The following is a 21,406-nucleotide window of genomic DNA, read 5'->3' on the forward strand; positions in this document are numbered from 1 at the left end:
CATAAATAGGTTAAATGTGTCGGTCTGGGTCATATCATTTATGATCCGATCCAATTCACTTATTTGACAGATCTACAAGTGATCTTCTTTATGGGTGAGTGCTAAGTCCGAATCAATTTGAGAAGTGGCCTAGATGATTCAATTATATGCTAGGTTTTGATTTGTTGCAAGTTATATTTCCCTCAATGCGTTATTCAAATAGACAAAAAGAGTGACCCACCATGATCATTGTTGATATCAGTTGACAAAGCCACTTCTTGAGCTACTCACTCTACAACTCGCAATGGAAAAATGAGCAAGATAGATGAATAATCAACTTATGCTAAATTTAGCTCATGTCTCTTCTTAATTTTATTTTTCCTAACTCTAGATCTTTCAAATTTATAACTCTTTATTTCATAATTACCAAAAAGCCCTTGACCTTCGATGAATGAAAAGCACAAGTAAAACCACATCGTCATTGTCAAATTTCTCTTCTTCTTTTTTTTTTTAGCATAAAGAATATTTGCTTGGGAAAATTTTAAATAAAAGCCTAAAGTACTTTCATTTTCTTAAATAAGAACATTAAATAGATCACATTTCAAATAAGGTGCTGTCATTTTCTCAAATAAAAGCCTGAGATGGATTATGTTTTAAATAAGGATCTAAGGTGGCCATGTTAATCTCAAAGAAGGGTTTGATATCACCGATTAGTTAAAGGCATTTTCATCATTTACTTATCTCTTTTTTTTTTTTTTTTTGCTTTTTTTGTTTTTTCTTTGATTTTTGCCAGTGAAGATGGTTGGCCTTGCCTGGGCGAGCCTTGTCGGCCACAAGTAAGGTTGACCTTCAATAGATCTAGGTATCCATGAGTAAATATTTCATAGTAGCCTCATTAGACCGTACATCCTTCTTGGTATTTCCAAATAATAGGTAGGAGCATAAACTAAAACATCCTGGAGCTACAAAGATAGTTATTAAATCGTTAGCACCACATAAAAACATTCCTCCTAGAGTAGCTGTTAATATAAATAAGAGAAACTCTGTGATAGCCATTTATGTATATTCAATGTACCCTACGGATAGAGGAATACATAGAGTTGAACATAGTAAAATAAGAAATTGAAAGATTTCATTGAAATTGTTCGTTTGGAAATTTCCTGAAAAGATAATCATAGGTTCTTCTCTCCATCAGAACAATAGGGTTGTTATGCTCATTACTAAACTCGTTGAAGAGATGAAATAGAACCAAGGTATATCTTTTTTATTAGAGGTTGAATCGATCATAAGAATAAGAATTAGGCCAAAAATCAGGATACATTCTGGGAAAATAAAACTTCCATTGAAGAGAAGCAAATGAAAGGCTTTCAGAAAATTCTCGTAGAATTGAGAATGAGGTTTTCATTCGATACATGCCAGATCATGAATTAGTAACCACATCCAATCTTCAAAAAAATCCAATTGTTTCAAACTTTCTATTTTTGGAATGGAATAGTTATGGAATCCTCATGAATGGAATCCTTAGGAATAGTTATGGGAAAATCCAATTCCATGGTATTTTCATGAGATTCCTCTTTCTTATTCTTAAGCAAGCCCCCGAGAGGGCTTAGTTGATCCATGATTTATGTTTCATCTTTCGTTTCTTTTTTGTTTGTTTCGAGAAATATATCGATCAATTCCGATTTTTTCTTTTTCTATTGATTCTTTTCGGATCAAGATATATGGATCCACTGATCTATGTGTCTATATAGATCTTTTGTTCATGGATTAACGAAAATGCGCAAAAGCTATATTTTCCTTTGCCATTCTATGAGTCTCTTCCTTTTTGCGTATGGCATCGCCACTCACTTTGGTAGCATCCACTAATTCGGGACTTAATTTGAAAGCTATATTTCGACCCGAACGTTTTTGGGATGCTCCTAATAACCAATGAATGGCAAGTGCTTTTCCTTGTGTGGATCCTGTTCCAATGGGAACTTGATGAGTCGATCCGCCAACACGTCTTGCTTTTACTACCATATCAGGAGTTACTCCACATATTGCTTGACATAAAATGGATAGTGGATATGTTTATGTCTTTTGTTGAATCTTTTTCATGGCTCGATAGATACTTTGATAAGCCAATGATTTTTTTTTTCTGTGTTTCAAAATACAGTTAACCAACATGTTAACTAATCGATTACAATAAATTAGATCGGATTTTGCAGTTTTTTCTTCTGCAGTACCTCGATGTGACATGAGCGTGAAAGGAATTCAAGAATCAGTTTTCTTTTTATAAGGGCTAAAATCATTTATTTTGGCTTTTTGATCTCATATTGTAGGGTGGATCTCGAAAGATATGAAAGAAAGATCTCCCTCCAAGCCATACCTATGACATTCATCGAATACAACTTTCCACAGAATTTGATATGCATCCATGAGATCGAGTATGGAATTCTGTTTACTCACTTGAAATTGAGTATCTGTTTCCCTCCCTTTCCTACTAGGATTGGAAATCCTGTATTTTACATATCCATACGATTGAGTCCTTGGGTTTTCGAAATAGTGTAAAAAAAAAAAAAAAGTGCTTCGAATTATTGCTATTTGACTCGGACCTGTTCTAAAAAAGTCAAGGCATTTCAAATTGTTTGTTGACACGGACAAAGTCAAGGAAAACCTCTAAAATTATTTCAATATTGGACCTTGGACATATAATAGTTCTAAATCGAATCTCTTTAGAAAGAAGATCTTTTGTCTCATGGTAGCCTACTCCAGTCCCCTTACCAAACTTTCGTTATTAGGTTAGCCATATACTTCACATGTTTCTAGCGATTCGCATGATATCATCAAATGATACAAGTCTTGGATAAGAATCTACAACGCACTAGAATGCCCTTGTTGACAATCCTTTACCCTGACAACATCGTGGGTTCCTCGAACAATGTGATATCTCACACCGAGTAAATCATTAACCCTTCCCCCTCTTACTAAGGGGATGTTTGTTTGACTTTTGTTTCTGTTCCCCGGAACACAATTTTTGTTCTTTTGTTCCGGGGAACTAAAAAAGAACAGAAACACATTTGTTTATACTTTTGTTCTCGGAAACAAAAAATCTATTTTTTTGTTCCCGGGAACAAATTTGGAATAGAAACAAGAAACAAGAAAAACTTGTTTCTTGTTCCCAAGAACACTTTTTGAAGAAACAAAAGAACAAAAACATAAAACTTGTTTTTTTTTTCTCCTTTTTTTTTTCTTCTTCTTTTTTCTTTGGCCAGTTGCTGGCCTTGGCCATGGCCGTTGAGGGCTGGCTACCTCGCCGGAGCGTCGCCGACCCCCGATGAGGCTTGGCCTCACAATGGTCGAGCTCGCCCAGATCCGGCGTGGTTGAGCTCACATAGCCACTAGTGAGGCCGAGCCTTGCACGGCCACGGCGAGGCTCAACCTCCCCAGCCGGCGTGAGGTCGACCTCGCACCACCTAGGTGAGGCCAAGCCTCACCAGTGGCCTGGCAAGTCTCGCCGAGGCTTGCCCTGGCCTAGCGAGGCTCCAGCAAGCTTGCCAAACGTCGCCCAGTCGGTCGCCGGCCAAAGAGAAAAAGAAAAAGACAAAGGAAAAAGGAAAATATAATAAAAATATTTAAAAATTAAAAGAAATAAAAAAAAAAAAAAATTATACAAGTTTACTAAATGTGTTTCTATTCTTTTTCTATTCCAAGAACAGAAATTTTGTGCGGTTACCAAACGTGTTCTTCTGTTAAAAAAATTATCCTCCGGAACAAAAATAGTTTTTTCTATTTTTATTCCGGGAACAATTTTTTGAACAAAAATATTACCAAACGCACCCTAAGATTACATAATGTTCTTGTGAATTATGGCCAATATTAGGTATATAAGCATTGATTTCAAATCCAGAGGTTAATCGTACTCTAGCAACTTTACGTAAGGCATAATTTGGTTGTTTGGGGGTGATAGTGGAAAAGTTGACAGATAAGGGGCGCGCATGACAAAATTTCTGTTTCAGAAATTGATTTTTGGCCAGAAATTGATTTCGATTTATTCCCGGACAAGTTTCTGAGCAAAGAAACCCGTTTGATAATGACTCAAAATTTCTATTTCTGAAACAAAAATCCGTTTGATAACAGAATAAAATTTCAATTTCTAGGAATAGAAATTGATTAGATGACAACATAGGAAATCCTCAAATACAAAATAATAGTCGAAATAATACTAATACATTACAAAAGTTGAAAATACAATTTCATGGAATTTCCTATTACATGTGTTTACGTTTCGTATAACGTAATATTTTCTTTCGAAAAATAAACAACGTGGCAAAAAAAAATCAATTGAAATTCAATTGTAGTGAATATGTCGTTATGTTTTTGCTGAAATTGATTTCACATTAATCAAATAAGTCTAATGATAGCCGTGATTATAATAGTCTAATCTCCTAAAAAGTCCTAACTTCAAGTCTAATTCCAATTTCTTTCCAAATTTTGTGAAAAAAATCCTCACCATGTTCAAAATCGTCACCAATTTTTTTCAAAATTATCAACACTAGGATTATTTAAAAATTTATTATCAAAATCTGTATTTTCATCAACACTCTTACAAGAACAACAGATTCCTTATTAGATCTATTTTCCTTATAAAAGAAAAATCAGATGAAACCCTAATGATTTGACCTATTTTTACCGTCTCAAAATGAAGTTTATGATTAAAAAAATAGTTAGCTAGATAGATCCGTTGTCTGGCATACTACGGAAGAGTAGGTGAAGAAAGACTCGTTAGATATGAATGTGGCAAGTTGACTATTACCATGCGTGAAATCTCTTGCGTGCAACAAATGAAGCCTTGTTCATTCAATTCCCACCATTTGGCCCAATGGTTAAGATTTTCAATCAATATTGATTGAAATGATTATATTAAAAAATTATTAAAATATTTTGGACTAAATTAACTATTTCTATTTCTATTTCAATATTAGTGATCTAAAATATTTTGGACTAAATTGAAAAGTTGAGAAAAAAATTTTCTATTTATGTTTCGTAAACCGAAAAGCTAAAAATTTCAGCTTCGATTTCTTCGATTTCTTTATTTCTGAAATAGAAATCTGTTTCAGAAATAGAGAAATCGATTGCGTTACCAAACGGATTGCTTTCCAAACCCATTAGGGGAATAGAGAAACAGAGAAATCGAGAAACAGAAATTTTATCATGCGCACCCTAAGTCACCCTTACTGCCACTCTATAGAACCATACATGAGATTTTCACCTCATACGGCTCCTCATTCAATTCTTTCGAAGTCATTGGGTCATTTTCCTCGTTCGAGAATCTCCTCCCTTCTTTCACTTCATCCCAAAGAGTAACTAGAACAAATTTAGTTACGTTTTCATGTTCCAATTGAACGCTTTCCATTTTGGATTTTTCCCAAAGGAGAAGATTCTTCTTTTTACCAAACATCTACGGATCCAATCACAATCTTATAATAAGAACAAGAGATCTTTCTCGATCAATCTCCTTGCCCCTCATTCTTTGAGAATTAGAAAGATCATTTTCAAGTTTGAATTTGTTCATTTGAAATCTGGATTCTTCTACTTCATTTTTATTTACTTAATTTATTATTATTATTTTTCCTCTCTTTTTTTTTTTTTTTTTTTTTTTTTTTTTCTTTTTTTTATTCCCTTCCATCATTCCTTAAGTCGCATAGGTTTGATCCTATAGAATCTGACCTGTTTTCTCATTGAGTGAAGGGTACGAAAGATTGATTTTTCGATCAAAAGTATTATGTGAGTGAAATCTTCTGTTTCTTTCCTCTTTCTCTATCCCTATCCCATAGGTACAGCCTTTGAATCAATAGCAAACATTTTCTTTTGTATCTTTATGAATCGATATTATTCCATTCCAATTCCTTCCTGATATCTCCTAAGGAAAATCCTGAATTGGATTCCAAATTGATGGGTTAGTGTGAGCTTATCCATGCGATTATGCACTCTTCGAATAGGAATTCATTTTCTGAAAGATCCTAACTTTCGTGCTTTGGTGGATCTCTGAGATCCTTTTGCTGACCTATGTTGTGTTGAATGAATAACTATATTATCCTATCAATTGCGTAAAGCCCGCGGTAGCAAAGGAACCAAAGAGTGCTTGCAAGCCCTCACCCAAATTTCGATTTTCTATAAAAATTGAGTCTTTTTGCCAATTCCGTCTAATTTGATTGACAAAAATGCTAACTTAGTTTTTTAATATTTTTTCTCTCCCATGTGGTGTTAAGGTTGATTAAAGCATTAAAATGACGTCGTTTTGATTTGAACAATACTTCTTATAAAGAATCTTAATTAAATTATATTAACAAATCCAAAAAAATTTCATAAAAAAGACAATCTCCAAATGAGGGAAAAAAAGAAGAAGAGTCCAGGCCCTTTACTTGTGGCCATTGGCCATCGCTGACGCCCCCATCATCCAAGTGGCGTTAGTAAGGGACCATTGCTGACCAATAGGCCATTGCTCCATTAGTAATGGAGTGACAACTACTAATCAAACCATCCACCTACTCACACACACATTAAAATTTTTCACCTTTTTTTATTTTTTTTATCTAATTTAACAAAATCATTATTGGAGGAAAATGCTTTTGATTGATCGAAATATTTAGTTGGCCAATAAGATCAAGATCTTATTTGAAATTATCATGGTCATTTTTAGCTTTTTTTTTTTTTTTTTAAATAATGTCCTCTTCAAATTCTAATTTAAAAAAATGAGAACATTTCATGTTATAATTTAAAAAAAAAATTTGTATTAAGATGGATTTTTTTTCCTAATAAAGTAAAATAAACGGGGGAGACATTTCTTGCTCATACTATTTTATTTTTTCCTATTTCATACATCGAGAAAAAAAAAAGAGAAAGGAAAAAGGCGAAAATGGAAAACTTCGTAAGCGGCCAAAGAGCAAGCAAGGCCGTCCGTTCCGTTTCCTTTCCATCTCCATCTTCACCCACCACCATTCTTTTTTCTTTTTCTCCTTTCCTTCCAATTTTCCGGGAAAATATATATAAACCTATATTTGCCTTCTTCCCTCTCCCCCTCCCTCCGCCTGCAATCCTTTTTCCTTTTTCCCGGAAAATACGAGGAATCTATTTTTTGCCACCCTTCCCCGCTCTCTCTCTCTCTCTCTGTCTACAGCAAATGCATCGCGTCGATCGAGGAAAGGCAAGGACGACGCAGTGAATTCCGCGCAGAAAAAGGACAAAGAAGAAGGAGAGAGAGAGATGGGTCCGGAGGGGTAAAGCTTCCCCACCCCCGCAGTCTAGGGTTTCAATTTTTTTCCCGCTCCCTCCCGAGGGGGAAATGTACCCGGGAAGAGCAGGCGACCGGAGGCTCTGTTTATTGCTCCGCTTCGAATTCGTTTCCCTCCAGAAGGCCTCGGTCGGTGCTTTTCCCGGGTAAATGAGCGCGCCGATTCCCGAGAAAGTTGGGGGGGGATGGGGGAAAGATCCGCGTTCCGGTGAAGATCGCCGTCCGTGTCCGTTTCGCAGCTCCCTGCCCCGTCTACGTTCTTGATCTGACCCGTTCGCCATGTGAGTGAACGAAATGGCCTCTCTCTCTCTCTCTCTCTCTCTCTGTCTATCATAATCCACATTGAAGAGAAAATTTATGGGTTTCTTTTGTTTTCTCTCTTTTCTCTCTCTCTTTTTTTCAGGAATACGCGAGGCTTTCTTGCGTGAGAACCCTTGTCTTTTTCGGAGTTTTGAAAGAGGGAAGTTGTTGGTTGATCTAAATCCATATTCTTGTCTTTGATCTACCTCGGATTCAAGAACCGTCTTTGAGTTGCTTGAATTCTAATGCTGTTTGGCTATGGATTCGGTAGAGACATTGCCTTCGAGATCGTCAGGTTGCTGTCATGGCTGCAGTGATTGTCAATCTTCAGCGGGTAGTGCTTGGTTTCGCAATGTCAAGCGTAAATATGACGAACTGCAGGGGAATAGGAGATTCTTTGTGCCCGGGGTTGAGTATGATTCTGTTGCGCGAATTGAAATCGAGAACGAGACCGCAGCATTGCGTGAGATGGTTTGTAGCCAACAGAAAGCCATACAGGATTTGACCGTGGAGCTCGAAGAAGAGAGGAATGCCGCTTCATCTGCGGCGAGTGAGGCCATGTCGATGATTTTGAGGTTGCAGAGGGACAAGGCGGAAATCCAGATGGATGCGCGGCAATTCAAACTATTTGCGGAGGAGAGAATGGGACACGATCAACAGGAGATACTGGCTCTGGAAGACCTGTTGTATAAGAGAGAGCAAGCCATACAATCACTCACATGCGAGGTACAGGCTTATAGACATAGAATGATGAGTTATGGGCTCACTGTGGCAGAAGCCGATGGGGGCATGACTGAAAATCTTGATTGCCGATTTGAATTTCCATTTTATGATTATCCTCCTTTGAAATGCCACTTCAATGAGACACCTGGTCCATGGGAGGGTGAGAATGAGGTGGTTGATGTTGAAAAGTTCGCACATGGCGAGACTCCCCATGGCCGTAACGAACTGAAGGATTTGGAACACCGAATTCACCAAATGGAGCAAGATCCCAGCAACACTCAGTTGGATGGGGATTTTCCTGGCCTTGAGAACATCCCAGAGAAAGTTATAGTAGGTCAATCTCCTAGGCAACCACAACATTCGAGGAGTTCTTCGAATGATGGTTTGGGTTCAGACTTGCCTCTTGATTCTCCGAGACTCATAAATAGCTTCAAGAGGATGGAGTGTGTTATGGAGACGGAGAGTACCCATCAGGCAAAAAAGCTGAATAACTCACCAGAAGCTGATGATGATGTAACTGACAGGATCTGTACGATTGATTCAATCTACACAGGCTTGACACCCAAGAAATCTGGACATAGCGGTCCTGAAGAGGACATAGTTACACCAAGATACACTTCAAACTGCATCAATGCGGATCAGGATCCAGATATCACAAAGCTCTACATGAGGCTTCATGCACTTGAGGCTGACAGGGAATCACTGAGGCAGGCAATTGTTTCAATGCAAACTGATAAAGCACAAATGCAATTAATTAAAGAAATAGCCGAGCGTCTATGTAAGGAAAGATCACCAGAAGAACGCATGCCTGTTAGAAAGCCATCTCCTTTTGGATTTTTTTCCTCTGTTTTCAAGGTAAGGCGTCTTTTTTCTTTTTGGTGGTGGTTTTGCAGGTGTTTAACACCCAATGTATTGTTACCTTTAGTTTGGTTTATGATTCATGCTGAATGAAGTCGTTTGCTTATGGCAAACGCTATTATCTCCATTTTCTGCTCCACTTTTTGGGTTAGTGTTTTTACTTAGCTTAACTGATTGTGGTGCCTTAAGAAAAGGGCTGTACGGAAGAGGAGGAATTAACTGCATGGTACTTTTTGGTTCTGCAAGATATAGAGGGAATTGAAATGCTGAGGCTGTTGAAAAAAAGGAGGAATTACCATATGATTTTTCCTCGTTCCTTCTCACTAAAGGCAGTTTGTTGGGATGTTGCTTCTCCAATTTCTGGCATTAGTTTGATTTTCCTTTGCCTTTACCACATCTGACCAGATTTGTTCTATCATATTGCATAATCAAGTAGCTTTGCCTGTTGATCTACTGGCAATGCTGTTTCAACAATGAAATTGACAATCTTGTCCTTTTTGTTTCTCATTTTATTTCCGTCATTTATAAAATTGATGCTACAAGTTGTTCCCCTGGTTGAGGCTGAATATTTTTTGATCTAGTGCTTACATTTTGCTTATGGTAGATTGTTCATTAAAGATTTTGCTGGTGGTTTTGTTTTCTTTGTTGAGCTGGTATTGGAAATTCATTATGCAGCAGGGGAACTTCTTTAATTTTCCATGTGTGGTGCTGCTTTCTCCCTTTTCAAAATAGTTCTTGTAACTCTCTCTTTGCTTTATTTGCAGTGGATTGGGTCCTTTGCCTTTCGGAGAAAGAAGGCTCGTAGAAGCAAGTGAGTACTTTTCTTTTTGGTGCTAAAATCGTACTGCTGTACCTGTTTTTCTGTACTTTGAGGGGGCATCTCCTCAATTCAGACTTTTTATTGTAAATTCTGTTCTTTTTTATGCAAAATTGCTTTAATTCTTCATTTCATGTTGAGGAAACATGCAGTGGCGAATGACTTTTTGTATGAACTAACTGTACAGACGTCTCTTGTGTAGATATTTAATGTTTTGGTCAACTTGTAAATTACCTTGGTGTTGTGCATTAAGGATGATTCTAGCTATCGCCAGATGAGAAGTTAATTCATGAAAATTTGGAAAGTTTCTTGTACACCTTATGAATACAAATTTTATCTGATGGAATGCACTTGAGTGCATTACATGTTGCAGAGGAAATAATTGTGCCATTAGGGAGCAGACTTCTCAGTTGGTTGTTCTCTGCATAGAGGTGTACACTCTTAGAGGCCATTATCGTTCGTGCTTTTGGCAAATACCTCTAGTTGTGACAGGCTTCATGACTAAATGAAATTTTTTTAGGAATTAGGACACCGTGATGTGAAAATATTCACAATTCCAGTTTTATGTTAGCACGCAGCAAATTTTTGTTTTCTTGAAATAATTAATAACCGTTGAGCTTTCCTGCCTGTGATCTCTTACCTGCTTTGTTATAGATCCTTTATCTTCGACTCATCACTTTGCAGGTACTTGTTTGGGCTATCGCCTGATTGTGTGGGCTTGCTAATTCTTTTAGAAGACAGACCCCAGAAGCAGCGGAGATGTCTGACACGTGCAAAAAGGGCGGCTTCAACTGTCAAACTTCCATATCCATAGCAAGCCTCTCCTTATATGCAGAGAAACTTAGAACAGTTAAGAACAGAGTCTAAGCATCTGTCTTCTTTGTATGCATTTGTTGCTGCAGCATTGGCTGTTTCAGAGATAGTATGTTCTCTTTCAATTTTTTCATTCGATGTGATTATTCAGCCTCATTCAGCAAGTGAAACATGGTTGAATGATGCGGCCATGTATTTTTCTTACATTCAAGGTGGAGGTAGACCACTTTTGGCTTGCCTCTCTCTCTCTCTCTCTCTCTCTACTTGACTCATCGAGTAAAGCACTATTTTTCAGCATATTGTTACAGTTCTGGACTCTTATGTTATTGCTTCATCTTAGTCTGCAGATTTTTTATCTTGTCCAGAACACGCATCAGCCGATCTCTATTCTCATGATACTCGCTGGGTTTTCTGGGAGGATCAAATATCTGCCTGCTAGACTATCCGTCTCAGTTTGGAAGACCTTCGGATAAATTTGATTACTCCATGGACCACGTGTCGAATTAATTCCTGTAATTGGGTCATCTTCTTGGTTAGGCTGAATGCTTGATGATTGACATTTCATTTGGTGGGAGCAAGGGCCGGTTACAGAGGGGGCCGAACATTAGATGGTTTTATGCCAATCATTATTCTTTGCTGAAATTAGCAAGCGAAAAAATTAAAAGTTACCTGAGGAATTCTTTTACACTGATTTTCTTTTCGAAATGAAATGTCAGTTCTGGGTTTAGAATTAGGGCTTTTGGCTTTTATTTTTTTGTACTTTTCAATGTTATCTGTTGCACAGAAAATTTACAATACATAAACAATAGCATCTGGATTTTTCTCCTAAAATACCATTCTTACTCGGAAGTTCAAATGCTGTAGATTTAAAGAGCTTTTCCTCCAAGCAAAGGTTATTAGTTTGATCGAGCAGTGCAAGAGCTTGTGCGCTTTACATGCATTTTAATGCAACGCGTTGAACCAAAGAGCATGCATGTCTGGTGCGATATCCTATCCACTTGATTACCATCTTTTCACAAATGATTAGCACTTGGAAATACCTTGAGCGAAGGCGATTGGGTTTGGCACATCCTTTAATGCCCTTTGACCTTAAATTGCTTTGCCAAAGCTCAAAATTCAAGGCAAGTTTCCGTTTGCTTCAGAGTTGGAGCTTTGTCAGTGCTGTCTAGTCGTGTCAATGAAGTTTCCAAAGTTCCTAGCCTGCCCTCTTTAAATTATCCAAACTTTAACTATACCCTCGTTAGAGGGAAAGTTGGCAAAGCTCGCATCCACTACCAGGTTTAGGTGTCTCTCGGCCAGGGTTGGGCGACCCTATAATCCTCTTGCAGGGGCACGGTGTTCTACATGAGACAGAGAAATAGCCTCATGGGTCAACACAAGTCAAATATTTCCCAACATACATTAGAATCTCCGCTATAAAAATTTATTTTGGTAATGTCTAATGATACTGTCGTAAATCAATGTGGAGAGTACTTTTTACATGTGTAAATGTGAAAAGGAAAGAAAATAGTGTAAGTGTCATAAAAGATTTTACTTATCAATACCCTGTACCTAGAAATAGGCTTTAGACATTTCATGCAAAAAACAAAAAATGATTAGATTTGCAAGTGGCAATTTATAAATGGCCGAGATTAGCTGCAGAGCAGGCCAAGTTGCAGGCTAGCAGCCACCCACGCACTGGATGCATATCGCTGCTTTATCTCCGTCTGGTCCTGCACGGATTTCTATACTCCTTTTCACTTTTCAGGCCGCCTTCGACAAAGTCTGGGACTCGGTTTCCACCGATGCTTTGACCATTACCGATTAGACATTTTCATGAGCAGGTCTTCGAAAAATGACCTAGGATGCCTAGGGCAGAGCGGTTCTTAAAGGGGGGATGTTTAATAAAAAAAGAAGAAGATAAAATATCGATGTAGTATTAAATTTTTTAATTAAGACTTAATATCACAAAAATCCGAATTGATACAATTGTAACAAATTCATTTTAAATTAATTTTTTCTTTTTGTGACCAAGGGGAACCCAGCACAGCCGATAGCTGGGAGTAAACCCCTCGGGAGACACATAGGAAACCACCACCCACACACCCTGGGTAAGTCGCCAAGTGTCTCCACCATCCTCCCTGCAACGGTTTCGAACTCTGGCCTCCAGCGTGGAAGTCCTGGAGCCTACCAGTGGAGCCACCCTCGCAGGTGGTTTAAATTAATTTTTTGTGACTACTAAAAATTCAAAACTGATGTATATGTGATAAATTTACCAAAAACTATTTTTTTTTAATTACCAATGGCCCCAATTCAGTATGTATATAACAAATTTATCATCCGTTAGTTTCTTTTAAAAAGATTAATACCACAAAAAATGCAAATAACTATACATGTGATAAATGGATGACAAACTTTAGATCAGTACACCTGTCAATTGTCATGTGGTATTAAATTTAGTAGTTTGGTGGTCAAATTTAATAGAAACTAATAAATGGTAAGTTTGTCACATATGTACTAGTTTGTAGTTTTTTGTAATAAAAAAATTAATTTAGAGTTAATTTATACAACAATATTAGTTTGAAGTTTTTTGAAATACTAACCCTTCAATCTAAACCAATTTATTTCTAGTTTTTTTTTTTTTTTTTTTTTTTACATTGGTCTCAATTTAGTATATCTTGCTAGTAATAGTTAGAAATCTCCGTGACATGCTAGTCGTCTTATGTAACACGACCGACGTTAACATGAATATTTTTAATAATATTTGAATATTTTTTTGTTTTTTATATTTGTTATAATTTTCTTTGTTTATTATTTTTTTCTTTTTTTCTTTTTCTTTCTTCATTTTGGCCACGAAGTGTAATAGGCCTTGTTATTCTGGTGAGGGCCTCACGCCCTCACCCAAGCGACTATGGGCGAAGGAGTGAAGGCCCCACCAAATATGGGCTAGAGTTGCCTCTTCGGCCAAAATGAAGGGGAAAAAAAGAAAGAAGAAAAAATAATAATAAAGAATAGAACAAAAAATTATAAAAAGTCATAATGTTATTAAAAATGTCTACATTAACGTTAATCATGTCACGTAAGACGGTTAGCATCCATGTTAGTAATTTTCAACTTAAATTGGCTAGATACCAATGCGAAAAGATTTAAGATTAACCTTACCAAAAAAAAGATTTAAGATTAAATTAATCTAATTAAAATATTGGGGACTGAATTTATATCAATGTAATAGATTTTAAAAAAATTTAGTACTTTTCCTATTCTTAAATGATGAGGATGAATGCTTGGGGGTGGAAGAGCACAAAATGCAAAATGATTTTGTCTTTGTCCTAAGTAGTTCTTGGTAATTGCGGCGAAGAAGAGCGTACCTTCTTGGTGCAAGACATGGCAATTGAAATTTGTTTTAGCTCGCTCTGTTTTGAGATCAGAGAGAAGAAAACATACGAAGGGGATGATGGAGATGGGGTTGGAGCTGACAGGTCAGAGGTGTTCACTTAAGTGAGTGAAAGAGGGAAGAGTCAGAACAGAGAAGAAATCACAAGTTGGTGACAAAATCCCACATTGACTACCACATCATCTGGTAACGGCTAATTCTTGCCCAATTTACAAAAATTAATGAGGCAAAAGTAAAAGTTACTCTGGACAATGCGCTGTTTTCGCTTTTTGGAAGACAAAAAAAAAACTTTTAGCTTTCCTTGTCAGAACTTAGTATGCGAGGAACAATTTATTGCGTGTTTCTCTGTCAACATACCTGGAGAGCACATGCATATAAAGTTAACGACATGACCTCTGATGGTACAGAAGAACTATGGCTTTACAGAGAATGAACAAGACATTAGACAAAAATGTCTCTACGAACCGCAAGGTCCTTGAAGAAGGAAAACAAGTTTAGTTTGATGGAAGTTTGCATGTGTTGTAATTATGATAGGTTAATAAATCAATAAAAGTAAGCAAAATGAGATACATCTTTTTAATTCATAGATCTCTTTTCATGTATCTCTTTAGTTCATATATACCTTTTGTAAATAGCTTCTCAAACTCTATAAATATAGTTGAAATTCTTCATTCCAAGCACCACTAGAAACACTTATGTCTCCTCATTTCAAGTTTCTTTAAGTGCGCTAGCTTCAAAAAGTGTTCGACAGAGTTCTATTTGCATTACACTAATTCCAACGAGTTCGAAATATTATATTTTGGGAGGTATAATTTGTGAAGCTACTTAACATCGTTGAAAGACACTAATCACCTTAAAGAGATTTGGTTAGCTGTACTCATCACCTATTTATTTTTGTTATCACTTTCTTAGATTCAATAATTTTTTGTATATAACAAAACATGTTACTATACTTCCTCTAATATGTTATTTCTTCTATAATCATGAAACGGCATGGACTTGAAAAATGTGAAAGACCTTGAGAGCATAGGGACTTCAATGGTTTTGGAAGTACCAAGTAGCAAAAGGCAAGCAGAAAAGAAATTGAGGCGTTGTTACAATATTGGAAGAACCAAGCAGTTGAAGGAGAATATGCTACAAAGTAGATGGTTCTATTACAAGCCTCTATCTTCTTTGATGAAAGTCTCGGAGTCTTTACGATACGATTAACATTTTAAATCGGCGTCCCACAACCGCTTTCCAACACCGAAACCGCAGTCAATCTGGAGAAGATCGTAATTTTTTTTTTTCTATTTTTGGCTACACAAAATAATTGTTACCGCGCAGCAAGAGCATAATGTTCTCCTTAGTGTCCATGGATACCCAATAGAAAAACATTTTGAAGGAAAGATCTGGTATATGCCACTATACTCTGGTAAATGAGGCTTCATACAATCAAATTGAGACCGAGACTTTTAAAATCACATCAAATTGGTGGTTGAAGTGTAGTTAAGCTCATGAGCGATCTCTTAAGTGGTCGCATTAATTTCTCCATTTTCTAGTGTGGTAAATGTTGGCCGTCGAAGTGGCATCCTAGGATCGACATAGTGAGAAACTCGAACATATTGAAGGATAAGACGAAGATTTACGTACTCAATTTGGAATCCATCGTTTTTTATGCGAAATGGCGATGATCCGATACTCAGGTTCTTCTCCTCTCTCGCCCTTGGATCCAGGCTCAATGAGACCGCCCCCCCTCACGCCTTTCTTTAAGTGAGATGATAGTGTGTTTGTGGAAGTAAGAGGGTTAAAGGAGGGATCGTAGCGCTATTTATAAAGTTTTTCGGCATCACAGGCTAGGCCCAACTCGGCCTACACAAGCTAGGCTCATATTCGACTATTAAGAAATCTTATGTTTTACCTTATTAGATCAATCCCATAAAACCGTAAATTACAACTTCAATTAATGTAGCTTACATCAGGAAAACTTTTACATTCTCTCACTTGAACCATGTTAAATGAGATTGTATTATATGTGCGCACCTTTATGTTGGTTCAAAGACAATTTTTAATAGTTAATCTTATCCTATAAAGTTTCAAATACCGGATCATGGCGATAGTTGCATGTATACACATAGAGTCTTCCATGATCACAAGTGCTTTCAACTTTACTGATATAAATTCAATATGATTATGTGATAAATGGATAACACCTCATAAAAGCAATACATTATATGTTATCCTCTTTGTTAGTCACTATTATGTTACTTTAAATATCATAAGAAACCAGACATGCTGTTAGAGAATATCTTTATGGTTCTAATGAACCCACATATATTTTATCTTTATGGTTAATCTCTCTTTGTGTGTAATCAAAACTTATGTTCAAAGCTGATAATCGAATGCCCCCAATCTTCACTTAAGGTTTACCCAATACCTTAAGATCTCTATTATATATGATCAATTCAATATGGTGACAACACATTTATGAATACTTTATTGTAGATTTAAGCTTTATTAAAACAAAACCAAAACAACTCTCACTAAATTGCAGTATTCAATAATGCTCCTCAGTCCATGTGTTATGACATATTACTCAAGTACACAAGGGCAAAGGTGTTTAATAAGTGGGTTTACGACCATATCATCTGTGGAAATATGCTTTACTTTAATGTCACCATTATGTATAATTTCTTTATGGTCAAAAACTTGATCTCCATATATTTAGACCTCTCAAGACCTCTATTGTTATTGATAAATAACACCGAAGAGTTATTATTTCAATACAACCGTATGAGTCTATTCTCAAAATCATATATGATCAACTTCTTAATGAGGTTCTAAAGTCAAACATCCCGAGTAACAGTTAAAAAGTATGCTAGAAACTTCATTTATACGACAAAGGATGACATAGATCTTTGTTTTTCACTTTGTCATAATACTACACTTTCTACTAATATAAGATATATTATGTTGTCGATTTCTTGTTAAATGGACAACTAGTAAAATTTGCAATCGAAAATCATCTTGACAGTGATTGTATCCTAGATTTGATTGATATCTACTAGAAGTCTTATTAGAAAAGCAATATTTGGCCTAAAGCAAACTTGAGCATGTATGATATTTCCAAGTGCACTAACATACGGTACATCACTTGGGTTTTCTCAAAATTTGAATGAGGACAATGTGAAGACTCAATCTATTAGCCTTAATGAGAGGAGCAACTTCTAGCTTGCAATGATGTATCTCGTGTTTCATCGTATCTAACCACAGATTTGATTGAGGATAAGAAACAACATTTATATAAGTCACTAGATTGACAATGCAATAAATATTGTAGTCACACTCTCATAGATAGACATATAGTTTGGTGGTATAATCAATTGTCTCTCCCTAACAAATCTCATGAATGAAGCTATAATCGCTTCATCCTACACCTAAGAGGCTTAACAAATTTTATCAGGAATTATATCAATACAATATTCTGAACCTCAATAGGTTTAGTATGTAGTTTAGGAGACTCCACAATTATCTATATAGTTAAAGACAAATACATAGTGATCTTCATCATACTATTATCTTTAACCGTCTGAGAACAGTTATCCTCTACAGCTATATTGAACTCCCAAAAAACTTTGCTATCTATGATTCCACAATTCTTGTATCTCCACCGGGATCATAAAATTAACATCCCTTTGAATGACTTGGGTAAGACATGAAATAACACCAATTGGTTTTAGAATCCAACTTACTTAATATTGGATTATATAATGTGTAGTCCACAACTCAAAAGGAGTCAATGGAACAGTTTTGGTAGAAATATGGTTTAAGCTATTTTCAATGCTTCGCCTTACAGAAAACCAGATAAATTAGTTCTAGTAATCATACTCACTATCATGTCCATTATGGTGCAATTATGCATTTCAACCACACCAATTTGTTCAAGATTTTAGGTATGGCAAACTAAGTTACCATCCCATAATCTTTCAAGTATTCGACAAATAGCCTTTTAAGCTATCCAGTATTACCATACCTGTCAAAGTACTCACTATCGCAGTTAGATATGATAATCTTTATGAACTTCCATAAATATTTCTCAACTTTAGTTCAAAATTTTTTGAACTTGTCAAGAGACTTAGACTTTTCTTTTAATCAAGTACAGAAAGAAACATTCGTTAATGACTATATTGAAATAAAAATTTATATGCAACATTACTGGATAGAGTTCACTAATATCAATGCGAATGACCTCCAACACATCAAAATTTTTTACTATAGTTTTCTTCTTTATCTTAATCATTTTACTTCTATAATAGTTAACGCAAGTCTTTAGTTAATTCTTAAGAGTGAACAAAATGTCAACTTTATCGGTCTTTATATTCTTTTTCTAGACATACGATCAATACGTTAATGTATAAGACTATCCTTTAAGCATAAGTCTTTTGGAAATAATTTTTTCAACTGTATAAGTGACATACATATCGTTAGGAGATTAACATAATTGGTACAATCCATTTGACACAATGCATAACTCAACTTTATTTGAATTGAAAAACATAGAAATAACAATGTTATTTACTTCAAAAGAATAGTTGCACACTTCCAATCATAATACAGAAACTAAGTTCCATCTTAAAAAATATACATAAAAATATTTTTCAATAACAAATGAAAACCATAATCTAAAAACTAGAATCAAAATAACATCTCCCACGAACTCGACATTGACTTTACTATTATTTCCCACAATGAGATATGATTCATATTGATTTGGCTTCTTTCAGTTTATGAATCCTCTCATGGTAAACAACATAATTCATTGCACCACTATTTAGCCATTAAGGATTAAATGAAGGTTTTGATAGGAATTGGATTCATAAACAAATGCCAAATAATCATTAACTGTAGACTTATGCTGGGATAATCAAGCTTTATATTTATTATATTGTTTCTTTATATGTTATCTCTTCCTACAAAAGTAGCAAATGATATCATTTCTCTCAAAGAGTGCTATTTTGAGGCTAGATTATCATAATGATCAGTAGTTCCATGAATTTCCTTATAAATATGATTTTTGGACTTCAAATCTACCATCCTTAGGACATAATTCTTAACCTCATCAAAATCATCATTCCTTATATGGAAGAATCATTACATTTATCTCAATCTCAACATCGTCATCCTTTTAGCAGTGCAATAAGCTAGTAAACCATTTTCAAGTATTCCTAAATAGAATGCTTCATAGATACTCTTTTCCCAAGCAACAAAATATACATTTTAGTTCCATTTCGCCGACATTTAGATTGCCAACTTATTCTTTGTAAAAGCAATATGAACATCCACCGGTTTCATTCCAAACAAAAAATGTTCTTTTCACTACTTAAAGTTTGACTTGATAAGAACCTCAATTACTATGAAGTTACCATTTACAAATAAGATGACTTAATATGAAGCAATGCATACAATTAACATCATGTGAGTACTGTGTTATTTGAAAATCTTGTAAATACACATCCTAAAAGTTACATACATCATCATATAAATACCTTTGGGTAGAATATATGATATGCAATTGTATACTCTCCATATGACAGCAACCATAAGAATATTCTAACCTTTTGTGAATTCACCAAATTTGAGTGTATGAACTACTAGGGTTAGTCACTTCTCAATCATATGTTGTACATGTACCCCTCCATGAATTAATATATAATCACCTCATTTGAGAGAATGGCCACACATTAGAACATGAGACATCCTATCACAATATTAAATTGTATTTTCAAATTCAATCAAGTGTGCCACTTTGGTGGTCACAATCCAATTAAATAATTGAAACTCTTTCATATCAGATATATAAATTTTATGTCTCACATTTACCTTATACATGTGATTTTAGGCCTGATGACAAGGGCAATTTGTTACTAGAATCACATGCCATGCCAATTACATAACTCTACTCATTATTACATGTTGAACCTTATACATGTTATCAATGAATCACACTCTATACAATCTTTATGTGACTATATACATGTGAGCTCACAAAATATTTCTAAAACCATAGAGAAATACATGAAAAATACGCAAAAATTACCCTAAAAATCCATGTATTTAGTATTTCACATGTATTTTTAGATCCTTAAAAGTATCAAATATGTAACATAAATACATCATAGTGTAGAGAATTCCTATACGAGCATGACTTGCCAACCACACACTTAACGGAGGTCCCATGTGCTGAACGCACTGCTAAAGTGCGCAACGCGTGAACTACATGCATTGGTGTGCATGAGTTGGTCCAAAAATCGGTTCAATCGGGTTTGATTGGTCCGACCGATCAATGGTTCAACCTGTCAACGATTTGACTAGTTAACGGTCATATCGGGTCGGGTCAAAATCAATCAACTTGGGTTGAGTCAACTCGGTCGATGAATGACGTCATCTACAGTTGAATGATGTCATCAGTGACGTCATCATCCGTAAGGCGGTGCCCAAGTTGACAGGGCGATGTCATTGATGATGTCTTCCTCTACCTGTGGTGGTCACGCACCTGAGCATGAGAGTGCTCGGCGGCACATGGCGTTGCTCACCGAACCCACCGTAGCGCATGTAGGCACATGCGAGCGTGTTCGGCCTCTTTCGAAGGCGGGGCAACCCACCAAAATTCTCGTCTTGACGAGGGAAGTCCAAATACATAATCAAAATTAACTTTTACTAAAACAAAAAATCACAAAAATGGGCAAAAATGTCCAAAGCTATGTTGAATCTAAAAAGTTCATGGGTGGTGCATTTGGCCTCCATCAGAGATATGCCACTCACCGAAACGCTTGGCTTGACAAGACGAAACTGAATATATGTTCAAAATCAAGTTTCAACAAATGAAATTTCTGAAACAAGGCCAAATACAATAGTTCAAGTTCTAGGCTACGTGGCTCTAATACCAAATGTTGGCCATCAAAACGACATCTCAAGATCGATATAGTTAGAAACTCGAACATATTGAAGGAGAAGACAAAGATTTGCATATTTGATTTGGAATCCATTGTTCTTTATGCAGAATGACGATAATCCAAAGCTTAGGTTCTTCTCCTCTATTACCCTCGGATCCTGGCTCGATGAGATCACTCCTCACGCCTTTCCTTATATGAGGTGATAGTATGTTCGTGGAAGTAAGAGAGTTAGAGGAAAGACCTTAACCCTAATAATAAATTTTTTTTATCGGGCCCTCTCATCATTGGTCGGGCCCAACTCGGTTCACATGAGCCGGGTCCATATTTGACTATTAAAA

At 36.0% G+C, this 21,406-nt stretch overlaps 1 protein-coding gene across 3 annotated transcripts; it reads left to right on the forward strand.

Annotated features, from left to right (window-relative positions):
• The first annotated feature begins 7,027 nt into the window (after positions 1-7,027).
• LOC104425554 (myosin-binding protein 7) lies at positions 7,028-11,486 on the forward strand. Of its 3 annotated transcripts, none has more exons than XM_039304947.1 (5): positions 7,028-7,533; positions 7,656-9,130; positions 9,898-9,944; positions 10,635-10,799; positions 11,104-11,486. In XM_039304947.1, the coding sequence occupies exons 2-4, from the start codon at positions 7,811-7,813 to the stop codon at positions 10,762-10,764; spliced, it is 1,497 nt and encodes a 498-aa protein (XP_039160881.1). In that variant the 5' UTR covers positions 7,028-7,533; positions 7,656-7,810; the 3' UTR covers positions 10,765-10,799; positions 11,104-11,486. The 3 variants fall into 3 exon arrangements, with proteins under 3 accessions (XP_039160881.1, XP_039160882.1, XP_010036576.2); XM_039304948.1 differs by having other exon boundaries at positions 11,111-11,486; XM_010038274.3 differs by lacking the exon at positions 11,104-11,486 and having other exon boundaries at positions 10,635-11,060.
• The last annotated feature ends 9,920 nt before the right edge of the window (positions 11,487-21,406 follow it).

Source organism: Eucalyptus grandis, chromosome 11 (genome assembly GCF_016545825.1).
Source record: "Eucalyptus grandis isolate ANBG69807.140 chromosome 11, ASM1654582v1, whole genome shotgun sequence".
Classification (NCBI taxonomy): Eukaryota; Viridiplantae; Streptophyta; class Magnoliopsida; order Myrtales; family Myrtaceae; genus Eucalyptus; species Eucalyptus grandis.

Bases quoted from the DNA above. Each gene is read 5' to 3' on its own strand.
- LOC104425554 (XM_039304947.1), top strand. From the start codon at position 7,811: ATGGATTCGGTAGAGACATTGCCTTCGAGATCGTCAGGTTGCTGTCAT. The intron at 9,131-9,897 runs GTAAGGCGTCTT...CTTTATTTGCAG, and splicing joins TTTTTTCCTCTGTTTTCAAG to TGGATTGGGTCCTTTGCCTT. The intron at 9,945-10,634 runs GTGAGTACTTTT...ATCACTTTGCAG, and splicing joins AAGAAGGCTCGTAGAAGCAA to GTACTTGTTTGGGCTATCGC.